This window comes from Eurypyga helias, unplaced genomic scaffold, assembly GCF_000690775.1.
Source record: "Eurypyga helias isolate BGI_N326 unplaced genomic scaffold, ASM69077v1 scaffold43762, whole genome shotgun sequence".
NCBI classification, from domain to species: domain Eukaryota; kingdom Metazoa; phylum Chordata; class Aves; order Eurypygiformes; family Eurypygidae; genus Eurypyga; species Eurypyga helias.
In genome coordinates, this window is record NW_010238685.1 from 2986 (window position 1) to 14996 (window position 12011).

At 44.3% G+C, this 12011-nt stretch overlaps 1 protein-coding gene across 1 annotated transcript; it reads left to right on the plus strand.

The window, feature by feature from the left end:
* The first annotated feature begins 6242 nt into the window (after positions 1–6242).
* On the plus strand, positions 6243–9921 carry POPDC3 (popeye domain containing 3). Its single transcript, XM_010147929.1, has 3 exons — positions 6243–6733; positions 8309–8417; positions 9601–9921. Exons 1-3 carry the CDS (start codon positions 6243–6245, stop codon positions 9919–9921), a joined length of 921 nt encoding a protein of 306 aa, XP_010146231.1.
* Positions 9922–12011: the final 2090 nt, after the last annotated feature.

The following is a 12011-nucleotide window of genomic DNA, read 5'->3' on the forward strand; positions in this document are numbered from 1 at the left end:
GGACACTGGCCCAGGGAGTGGGGTCCTGAGGCTCAGGTGCCAGGGTTGCATACGCGTTTGATGTTTAAGTGTTCATTGATAAACATCCCTTTCTTTGCAAAACATCCCCAGGGAAGGATGAAGGTTTCTTTTGGAAAGTCTGTATGAGAAATAATTTCAGAGATATTCTTGTCTTCAGTGTTTTCTGTTGTCTAAAGTAGCAGCTGAGTTGGTATCTGAGACAGGCTTCTGGATTTAATTGGGAAGATCAGCTACATAATTTGCTAGGTATATACAACTTTTTTATATGAAGTAGCTTAGGACAGAAGTCCAGTAGACAGTGTTGTGGTCACCTAATCTAACCTCCTATAGAATAAAAAATTTGAATTGTAGTAAATCAATTTTTTTTTTAATAATAGCATATCCAGATTTATTTTAGGTACCAGTCAGCATCCTGACTTCCTTGATTTCCAACAAAGGAATCTTTAAAGCCATTCCATTAATTAACTACCTTTGCTTGTGTGTGTAATTTGAATGTATCTAGTTTTACAGTGACTCATTATCTTGATACCTTTGTTTTTTGGATTGGGTAGTCCTTTTCTTCTTCCTCCGTCCGTCTTCCTGAATAGATGTTATGTACTGTGATGAAGCTACTGTAGCCTTCTCTGGAAAGAAGAGAGAATTTTCTCAGGGAAGTTGTGTTATTGAGTATTATAATTACCGCTTTCTCCAGACTACAGTCTTAGAAAGTTTAAGGCAAGATAGGATATGAGCTTGTGTTGTCAGTTACTGTCCTAATTGTTGCATCCAAGGAGTTTGCAGAGAGGTGGGGATTGGTCTCTTCTTCCAAGTGACAAGCAATAGAAGAGGAAAAGGCCTCAAGTTTCACCAGGAGAGGTTCAGATTGGATATTAGGAAAATGTCTTTACTGAAAGGGTTGTCAGGCGTTGGAACGGGCTGCCCACGGTGGTGGTTGAGTCGCTATCCCTGGAGGTATTTAAACGATGTGGAGATGTGATGCTTAGGGACACGGTTTAGTGGTAGACTTGGCCATTTTAGGTTAACAGTTGGACTTGATGGTCTTAAAAGTCTATTCCAACCTAAATGATTTTATGATTCTCTGATTTTATGCGTGCTTTGAGCCTGGAGTGGGCTCAAGGACAGTTTATCACTGAAAACAGCTTGTTTATTCGCCCGTAATCGCCTATAGGCGCATAGCCACACCTGTCTGTAGGTGCTCAGCTCCTCCGTGCACTGCATGTTAGACACTGCGTTGCAATTAAGAGTTGGGTTTGCTCGGTCCCTTTGGCTATCTAACCCCAAGCGAACAGCTGCAGAAGAAAAGTAGCTTGGGGAGAGTGTGCTACGCAAGCAACCCTTGAGAGCAGTAGGTATGGGTAGGGGGCAGAGAGAGGATTTCAGAGACATAGGGGCAATGGAAGGAAGGGGTATGGTAATCGAGGTATGCAACTGCATTGTATGGGAGAGGAAATAGTTGCTAAAATGAAGGAGCAGCATCTTTTTACACATCTAAATGATGGGCAGAGCAGATGTAACTTGCCAGCATAGACAAGGTGCTCAGAGGTCGCCCCTCTGGAAGCAGGGGAGGATTGAGGCCGGGAGGGTTCCCCTTGGCTGGAGGGACTGCTTGGTTCCCCGCAGAGTTGCTGGAGCAGGGTCGCTGAGTGCCGAGCCAGGCTGTGGCCTCCAGCTCGTGTATAAACATCTCCACTGTAGATGGCTAAAACCAGTGAGACATATCCCACTAAATCCAGCATAATCCCATTTTGTACGTGACAGCATCTATGCTGTAAAGGAAAATCTTCCCTTTTGCTTCCAAACCCATAGTGAACAATTCATCCAGGCTGGTTACACGATCAGCATGTACAGCTCCACGGCCTGTCAACATGTACAGGGTGAAAGTGCTTAGGGCTTTCTGGCTGAACATTTGGGAAAGACAACTAAAGAATGGAGCATTCGAACTCTGAATAGCTTTGCTTTTGACTTAATTAAACAGAACAAAGAGAGAACTGCTGGTGGCCTCAGGGCTTTTAGGGTTTATATTTTGCAGAAATTATTGTAATCCAGACACAGTAACGAACACTCAAAGCTTCTCAGAGTTGACTTTGAGTCATTAATGACAAATTGGGGTGAAGTACCCAGTTCTCAAGCAAATTAAAAATTTATGTGATTGGTAATTCTTTGTGGGAATGCGCCATTGTATGGGGAAAATGCCCATTTGGGGAGGGGGAGGTTGTACTGCGTGCATTTAAATTACAAGTTCATTCTGTTTCGAATGGTGTAGTATCGTGCTTACATGAAGTCTTAAGTTGCTGGTGGGTGTTTATTTTGGTGAGTATAAGTGAAATGCTCCATTTACTGCTCTGAAGCTCCAGCAATCTCGTTGAGTGTAACTTTCCGATGGCAGCTTAGTCCTTTCAGCAGGGCTCTTCTTGGTTTTAAAGAAGTCCATGCTGCTGTATATGCCTCACGTCTCTAGTCTGGGCTGATTTTTCCCAGTGCCTGATGTGTTCCCACTGGAGAGGGTGGGGCATGTGGTGGACCAAAACACCCAGAAGCATCTCAGTAATTCAGGCTGTGTGGGCAGGGCATGTCTCCTTCCCGAGCTGGGAGAAGACCCCTTCCAAACCTGACTTGGGGAGATGGTTTAGTGGTGGACTCGGCAGTGTTAGGTTTACAGTTGGACTCGGTCTCAAAGGTCTTTTCCAGCCTAAATGATTTTATGGAAAATGCATTTTCCCTCTGAAACTTGCCTGATCACCGCCGTCCAACGACCCTGTAGCAATAAGCAGAACATCAGGTCACGTGCCAGCTGACATGGCCTTGTTTGTCCCTGGTAGCTGAGAATGCCGAAGCATCTCAGCAGAAGGATGGTGTCCCCTCTGGGTGCTTACAGACGTGGCAGTGCCGTGCTGCGTGGGCACACGGCTAGGCAGGTCCTCAGTGGGGGATGACTCACAGCCGGTACCACAGTTGTTTGGTTTGGGGGATTTTTCGCCCCTCACCCTCTCTTGCAGTAGATGAAAGCTTTAATTAGAGTGACTGTTCTGCAGCCCTCGAGTTTAAATTTTGGACTTGGAACTATAAAGACAAATGTGAAAGGCCTTGTCTAGCACTAAATACCAAGCAATATCAGAAATTTTGCTATACTTAGGCCTATACATACTGTCATCTCTGGTCTATTTAATACTTCATTAAAAAAAAAAACAAACTACCAACAACTTTTAGCTCCCAAATCTTAGAATAATTTCTTAATTAGAGAGGTGAATCCTCGCTTTCTGCCTGCAGTTCACTGGCAGCAAGCATGCTTGCTCTTCCCTCTAGCCCTGAGAAACCAGCTCCATTTAGTAGTAGCCTTCATCAGCATTTCCAAAGGGTTTGGTTTTGCCTGTGCCCTTTCCGTATCTCAGCACAGAGTCATGTTGGTGAGGCTGTGTTCTGTGCTAGCTCTGGCCTCCCGCCTTGGCCCTTCCTCTTGAGCGGATGGAGGGAGGGAGGTCCTCTTCAGCCTGGTGATGCTGTAGCACACTGCTGTGCCGTAAAAGTTTGCATTGTTTCAGAATTATTGAAATAAATGGAGATTTTGCATACAGTCTGGTTTACATACTGGGTGTTTTTTGGAAGACGGGTCCCATTCTAAAACTAAACAGTCACAAATACAGGGCAGTTTTTCCAGAGGTTTTGTTTTGTTTTGTGTAAGGTGACCATCTATCTGTGCCCTAGCGGGGTGCTGTGCTTTCAAAATTATTTCACTCCCTCTTGTCGTGAATAGATGTTTTACATCAGTGCTGTGATCTGTAGTGCGGGCAGACTGTGAATGCTGTAAGCAAATTGGAAACTGAACATAAATTTTGTGAAATTATCTCAATATCATGTCAAATTATTGCAGTGTGTTACTTTACGTGACAGAAAGATATTGGTAATGAAAAGTAGATTAGAGTACAGATCCACAGTGGGTTTGTTTGTGGCATGCAAACAAACGAACAGCAGCTGCCCATGGAACTTCTCAGTCATGGTGCCATTCAAAACACTGAATTTTTTGTAGAAGTTAGGGTTTTCATGAGAACTGCTCAGAGCAAAATGTTGGCAATAGCATATAAGTATTATCAATAATCCCAAATCACTGTTATCAGTGATTCTATTAAAAAAAAAAAAACCAACCCAAAACCACAATCAAAGAAAAATGTCCTGCTGATGATTTTTGACCGTGCAGTGGAAATGCTGACTGGATGCAGAACACAAGGCCTGGAAACTGCGTGTTCCAGTTTATTTTCTTTGGTTTATCTTACCCCTTGATCACAGAAGTACCACCTAAAATTCCTCATGCTCTTACCATGCCCAGGTAACTTCATAGGTGAGCTCCCATTCTCCAAGGGCTAAATCCTGCATCTGGGGGGAATCCTGTACCAGAGAAGAGTAGGTAAAGAGACAAGCAGCAAAGCTCACAGCTAGAGAGTACCTTATTCTTGTAATGCTGTTCTTCCACTACAGTAGGGTAGTGAGCACTTGTAGTTTGGAAAGGTTCCTTGCTCTTTAGCCCTGCTGTTTTTATGGGTCAGTGACTTCCCTACTGCCACTCCCAGGGAGGGAGACCTCTCCCCCTAACCTTTTCTTCTGAACTCTGCCACTCGGTTGTTTAGGATTTTATGTCTTCATTTAGCATTAGTGGTTTTGAATCATGGAATTAATGTTGGGGCTTCAATAAACTTAAAAGAAGTAAAGCTGTAGGAGCTAGGAAATGGGATATGACTTTGCTTTATTCGTGTCTTGGACCTGTCACTGTAATAAAAACACCATGGAAAGCCCTGCTCAGTGATGATGGATGCTCCACTACACCAGCCGTACTTCTTAAGTATTGACTTCTGTGGCTCTTTGGGGGGAGTGGGGGGAGAAGTTACCTTTGATATTCCAGAGAATCTAATAATTTAGAGAACAAAATATTTCTTAGCTTCCCTGCTGTTTTACCAGGAAAAGAACTAGACAGTTAAAGACTTTGGTGGGTTTCACTCCTGATTATCACTACTGATAGTGATACTCCAGCTTTGCAATTTCTACCACGTGTAATCTCATATCAAAGCATGTATTTTTACTTTAAAAGACAGACATAGAAAGCTGGCTTTGGTTTTGTTAATTTATTTTTGGGTGTTTTCCTGCTTTTTGGTTGTGTGTTTTACTTTTTACTTAACTCAGGAATACATTTTAATATGGAAACAAATAGCATATTTAACATTTTACAGTGGTGAACAATAAAATTGTATGGGCAGTGGCGTGAAATTATACAAGGTAGAACTTCGAATGTTACGAAATTGCTGTGTAAAAGCCCTTTGAGAAGTATTTTGCAGGACTGCTTACCTCACATTCTAAGAACATAATCTGTATAAAGCTGCCTGTAAGCTTTGTAGTCTTCCTCATACGTGACAGCTATTTGCCCGTCATCCTTAGCGTAGAAAAGGCCATCCCTCGTGATTCCTTGGTTTCCCTTATTGTGATGTTTGGGGATGCTGTTTGTTGTGTTTGAGGACAGAGCAGCCTTGCTGGACTCGTTAATGATAACAGAAAGTCAGAGGGGAGGAAAGAAGTGTGGTTTGGCAGAAATCCAGAGTGAGATGGAGGAGGTGAATGGGACAAGAGGTCACTGTCTCTTCTTGTTCAAGAGCTAGGTAGGGCATTAAATGAGACTCGCAGGTGGTGGGTTCAGGACCAACAAATGCAGTCAGGCTGTGGAAAGCCTTGTCACAGGATGCTGTGGATGCGATGTACGTACGGGTTTACATGGATTCAGCGGGCATTCGGCAGTTGCTACAGGGATCGTACGTACAGAAACATGATCTTCAATTGAACAATTAAGGTTTGATCCTGGAATCACAGGGCTACAAGAGAATTAGATGATTGTAATGCAGTCTGTGGTTTTAGACAATAAAAGCTTTGATAGAGTTTAGCTGCTGAAAATAATTTTGGAAGTAATTTGTCTTTTCTTCAATTGTCCAGATCAAACGAAACTACCGATGACATGGCCAAAGTCGAGACAACGCATGAACTGATGAGAAACAGCATTGCCTTCTAAGAGCGTTAGCCTCCTAGATGCTGGAAATCCTAAGTGCAACTTCACTGCCAAAAGAAACCCAGATGTTATGTGATCATTGAGCAGAGTTTGCAAGAATGAAAAAACAAAGGACCCCAATAGCTGTACTGCATAAATAAAAATTTCCAAGATTTAGGCGAATCGAAAAATTATTCCAGCCATGGGAGAAAATGCTAGTTTTTGGGAAAGTTTGATATATGCACATCCTACCTGTACCACCTGGAAGCAAGAGGCAGAGGGATCTATCTACCACCTAGCCAGTATTCTCTTTGTTGTGGGCTTCATGGGTGGAAGTGGATTCTTTGGGCTTCTCTATGTCTTCAGCTTGCTTGGATTGGGCTTTCTCTGCTCTTCTGTTTGGGCTTGGCTGGATGTCTGTGCTGCTGATATATTCTCCTGGAATTTTATACTGTTCGTGATATGCTTTGTCCAGTTCATTTACGTTACCTACCAAGTTCGGAGTGTTTCCTTTGACAGAGAATTCCAGGAACTCTACAGCGCTCTCTTCCAGCCTTTGGGAATTTCCTTGACTGTCTTCAGGAAGATTGTCTTGTGCTGCGATGCAGAAGTGGTTACCCTGGAGAAGGAACACTGTTACGCCATGCAGGGCAAAACACCTATTGATAAACTGTCCTTGCTTGTGTCAGGCAGGTGTGTATCCGTTTCTTCAGACTGACTTACTGCAAATACATATTTTTTTTCCCCGTCTTGAAAATGAAAGCAAAAAAAAAAGTGCCTAATTTGTGTATTGTTTGTTCATTTTCCAGTGCAGTAGATTAATATTTAATGAAAGTAATATTAATAGGCTAAATACACTTGTTGAGGACAGCACTAGCATAAAAACGCTAAGCACAAAATCTGTAATAGCTTAAAGAAAAGGATTTTTAAATCATTCCTTTCCAGACCAATGTATCATAGCACTTTACAGGTTAGGCAGATAAAGGGAACAAATGTGTGCTTCAGGCTATGGTCTCTTATCTGTCTACTGCCTAGCTGTTGAACACGGCATCTTTCTTATTTTTGCTGCTATTATCAGCTGAAACAGGACTAAAAGGCAGTTATGAAACTGAATATACTGAGATAAACTCAGTTTAGTAGAGATCTTGGCTTTGATACAGATTGTATTTAGTTGATTTGTGGGGGTTGGGAGAAGGGAGGGAGTAAGGGAGGGTTGGAGGCCTAAAAGTGCCCTTCCATTACAAGAGGGCATAGTCGAGCCCTGTCCAGATTTGCAGATCTGAGTTTACAGTTAACGTACGCCCTGGTTACTGGAGACCCTTCTGGCAACCTTGCTGATGCTTTCCTGAAGGGAAATACTGGCTTTCGTACTGTGTACAAGGTGATGCACAGTACTGCACCGCCACGAGAGTGGATGGGATATCCAGAGATGGTGGCCGTGGTCTGTCTTTGATGGGTTTGGTGGGACACTTTGCAGGTGCATGTTGACACCCTCCTGCATGGACAGATGGAATTTGTAGGCAGATTGACACTCAGGTTATTTAAGACTACCTGCAGTAAACAATAAGGATTTTAGGTAGTTAACCCTAGTGACACCCTGGTGTGGAGCATCCTTGGAAGCTGTCTAGAAAGTACCATGTGGAGGTTGCTGCAGTCGTACTGAAGGAGAAGCGTCCATGTTTCTGTGTGCCCAGCCGTGTAGTAATCACACAGGGAGGTCCTGCTAAGCTCCTTCCTGCAGTGCAGGGGTGCTTCTTGTACTTTGTAAGAAGCATTAATCTCAGTGCAGAGCAGAGTAAAAAGGGAACTCCTACAGCTCAGGGTTGTTTTCTTTCAGCTCATGAGGTTCAGTCATATGCTTGCTGCTTCTCTGCAGAAGGCTACAACATTCACATAATGATCCCATACCTCCACACTGTTCTCCTGGCTCCAGAGGGAGTCCTCTGGCCATGTAATTCTGGAGGTCATTCACCTCTCCGGTGCACGCTGGCCTTTTCATGGCAAGGCTTACGTGTTGCTGCACAGACCTGATCCAGAGAGGATCATACGACTTGAGTAAGGCCTAGGAAGATCTTGTGTTGTCTTTCAACTAGTCCGATCCAGCTGTGTTCAGGAAAACATAGCCAGGATACTGTTGGCCAGTGATTGCTCTTTCATGCTACCAAAGCTATAATTAAACTCCTCACGTAGCAGAAATAACACATTCTTGTTGCAGTCATTGCTGCTGTATGGATAGTACTAATAAATTAACACATCTTATCTTGGTAGGATCAGAGTGACAGTTGATGGGGAGTTTCTGCATTATATTTTTCCTCTTCAATTTCTGGATTCTCCTGAATGGGATTCACTGAGGCCCACAGAAGAGGGAATTTTCCAGGTAAAAGCAGAGGGTTGGGGTTTTTTTATACTATGGAGAAGTGTTCAAGTACTAATTAGTAAACTTCATTTAGTTGTAGGTTTTGTTTGTGACATTACATACACAAGTGGCATTCTGTTAATTTGGGGAGGGAAGTCCTCTTTACTCACTGGGCTGTTTATACCGTTTGTATCTTCTTTCTGTTTGCATCTTGTTGTTAAAACAAGCTGGGTTTTTCTGAAAGCCAGCTGGGAGGTCTGCTCTGTTTGCATTCTTCGGCTGTGCGAAAATCCAGCCCTGAGAAGCCAGGTTTGCAGGGAGCGGGTGGAAGTTGGGGCTGGGGAGAGGCGTGCCTGTGGTAGAGCTTGGCACGAGGGCATGGCATGGGACACAGTGTCCATCTGGGCACCCGCTGTGATCGGCCAGCCCTCCCGCTGCTGTCACTGGGCTGACACGCTAGCTGCTGCATGTGTGGGATCTGGTGTCTCATGTCATGAGGGTAAATGGCATTTGTTGAGAGCTTTCTTTAGACCTGCCTTTCCAGCTGGGGCTGCTAAGAGTGAAGCAGGGGTGCAGGGCCAAGGCTGGAGCGCGCCATCAGCCTGCATCCTGGCAAGGGCTGCCGTTCGGCGCAGGCGTAGGCACCCTGCCACTGATGCTGACAAGACACAGCCTTTCAGACTCTTCCCAGACACCCTTCTCGCTTGTCTTTGGCATTTAGGAGACCTCACAGAGCTCACTGGCTGCATGAAACAGCTTTGATTGCAAAGATGTGCCTACTGGATGGGGACTTTTTACAAGGCCCTGTAGTGACAGGACGAGGGGTGACACGTGTAAATTGAAAGTGGGGAGGTTTAGATTGGATATCAGGAAGAAGTTCTTCCCGGAGAGGGTGGTGAGGCACTGGAACAGGTTGCCCAGAGAAGCTGTGGATGCCCCATCCCTGGAAGTGTTCAAGGCCAGGCTGGATGAGGCTTTGAGCAACCTGGTCTAGTGGAAGGTGTCCCTGCCCATGGCAGGGGGTTGGAACTGGATGATCTTTAAGGTCCTTCCAACCCAAACCGTTCCATGATTCTATGATGCAAGGGGCACGTTACGGATGCAGCCAGCGTGCCTGCTGAGACAGTGTGCTTCCTAAACCAGGGGCAGCAGCAGCAATGTCACGGCCTTATAACCTAGCTAATTTTAACTTTCTGTTCTATAGGTAACACTTACAGCAGAGACAGATTGTCGTTACGTGGCCTGGAGGAGAAAGAAGCTGTATCTCCTGTTTGCTAAACACCGTTTCATCTCCCGCCTGTTCTCAATTTTAATTGGGAGCGACATTGCTGAAAAACTGTATGCCTTGAATGACAGAGTGCACGTGGGGAAAGGCTTTAGGTACGACATTCGGTTACCCAACTTCTACCACGTCTCACTGCCAGAGACCCCTCCCGTACAGCCTGCCCACCACCTGCAGAGAGGGTCCCCCCGGCGCAAGCCCGCGGGGGTTACAAACTGCGGCTCCTTCAGCACACAGTCCTAGGGAGAAAAGCTCCGCTGCGGGCGTTCCCTGAAGCGATGGAGGGAAATGCAGAGCAGGGAAGCAGAAGAACAAAAAGGTGGAGCAGAATGAGACTCAGCCAAGCCAAATTTGACTGACAAGTGCCATTTACTTTCATTGGAGTAGCTTAAATTCTTCCTCTGTCTAGAGCCAGTGGGGGTTGGCTTCTGCATTTTGACTGTTTGTGCAGTATGTTTGGTTTCTGTTTATTGTTTTGTTGATCTTCATCTCTTTAGTTTTAGAGGAAAACAAATCCTAACGGGCTGAAGTTTTATTGTAGTTGTGGTGGCCTCTGTGTCGTGTTTTTACAAAAACCAAACCCACGGTATTTGTAATTATACTTTCTCAAAATTATTTGCCATAATGAAGTATAGTCAGCATAATCAATGAAAACAAGTTGTCTTCAAAATATAGCAACTTGCTTGTAACATTCATACTTACGCTACATGAACACTGTCTCAATTAACATGAAGAATTTTGCAGAAAAAAACTAATAGACCTATTCGTTTGGGGTTTTTTTTAAAGAAATGAGATTTTGAAATACACAGCAAGATTCTTAAAAAGCAAGCAAAACAACTAATTCTGTCCCCTGAGCGATTGGTTTCTCTCTGGCTGTCCTAAAGAGGTGTTATGTGAAAACAAACATAAATGTAATTGCTGGCATTAGAAAAGTAAAGCAGTTGTAGCTGCTACAAATACAGCTTAGGGAAATGATTGTGTAGCGTTTCCAATTGAATGTGATGCTATAGGACCTAGGCTTCCACACTGTCAGTGCCATTCATGACATGTACAATAAATACTGTTAATCAACCAACTGCCAAACCATTGGAGTTTGTTTTATAGTACTCTTTTTAGACAGGTTTGTCAGGAAAAACTAATTCAGAAACAGCCACAGCAATAAATACCATTTTTAACTGAAACATTCTTGTTTAGCTTCCAGAGTCACTTCTCTGTGCCTATGAAATTATGATTTAAAAGGTATTCTCTCCCTAATTCTGTGGTGTTTTAATGACTTAAGGGAGCACCAGTTCATGCTTTGGTAGGAGAAAGCTGGTTTTGACCCTTGAGGTCAGTGTGCCTTTGAGGAGAAATGCCTGAATGTCTTTGCTAACTCACCTTCCTGCTGCTATGCCTGATGCCTGCCAGTAACCAAAAAATAAGAAGCATTACTATTTTATGAGACTGTATTGCTGCTTGATAGATCTGGAGGTAGATCACATTTTTAATATTTTAAAATTGCTGGACTGTTTGGTAGGAGAGCTGTGGTGTGCTTATGTATGTGCAGGTATACATCTGAGTTTAGATTTTGGGAGTTGGTGCTGGAGGACTTGAAACAGTGATACAACCACATGCTTGGAAGATAATCATGCTGTATGTGTAAGGAAGCTATTAGAATTGTATGAAACACCACCTGTTTGAAGGAATTTCAGTGCATAAATAACATAAGAGTGTTTGCTTTTAGCCCTATGTCCCTTTCTCAGAGAAGAAAAGCCGCCAAACATACGTACCATAGCATGACACGCGATAATCCCCAAATCCTGCGAATAACCCTCCCACCGGGTGTCTTCTGCCTGTATTACTTACTCTGTGAACTCCCTGAGTCAGAAAGCTACTTCGTCGTGGTCAAAAGGGAATTGAAAAAATGCCAACGCAGAATTCGTGGATGGTGGTTAAGGACCGCCCCAGGAAATACCTAAGGCACAGGGTGCCAGAGACTGGCAGTGTACCGTAAGGACATACAGCTGTGTGAGCCCTCTTCCCATACGTTCCACCAGCTCACAGCTGAGGGACAGGATGGCGGGCTACCTGACGCCTGGGTACGGCTCGGCGCAGGTATTCCCACATAATGTCAGCGTGGTGGTCCCTATCATGTCTTATTTGCCGGTGGTGCCCGGTGCCTGATGTGGGCAAGAAGCGCATCATCTCTCACGGATGTGGTCGCTTAGGCTGTGCCTCATGGTCCATGCTCTGCTTTACCCGGCCGAGCTGATCCCGCTGCCTGTGCCATGTGCTGAAAACCTTACGCTGTTTTCTAACAGCCAATTCAACACTACACCCCAGTCTCTGGTTCT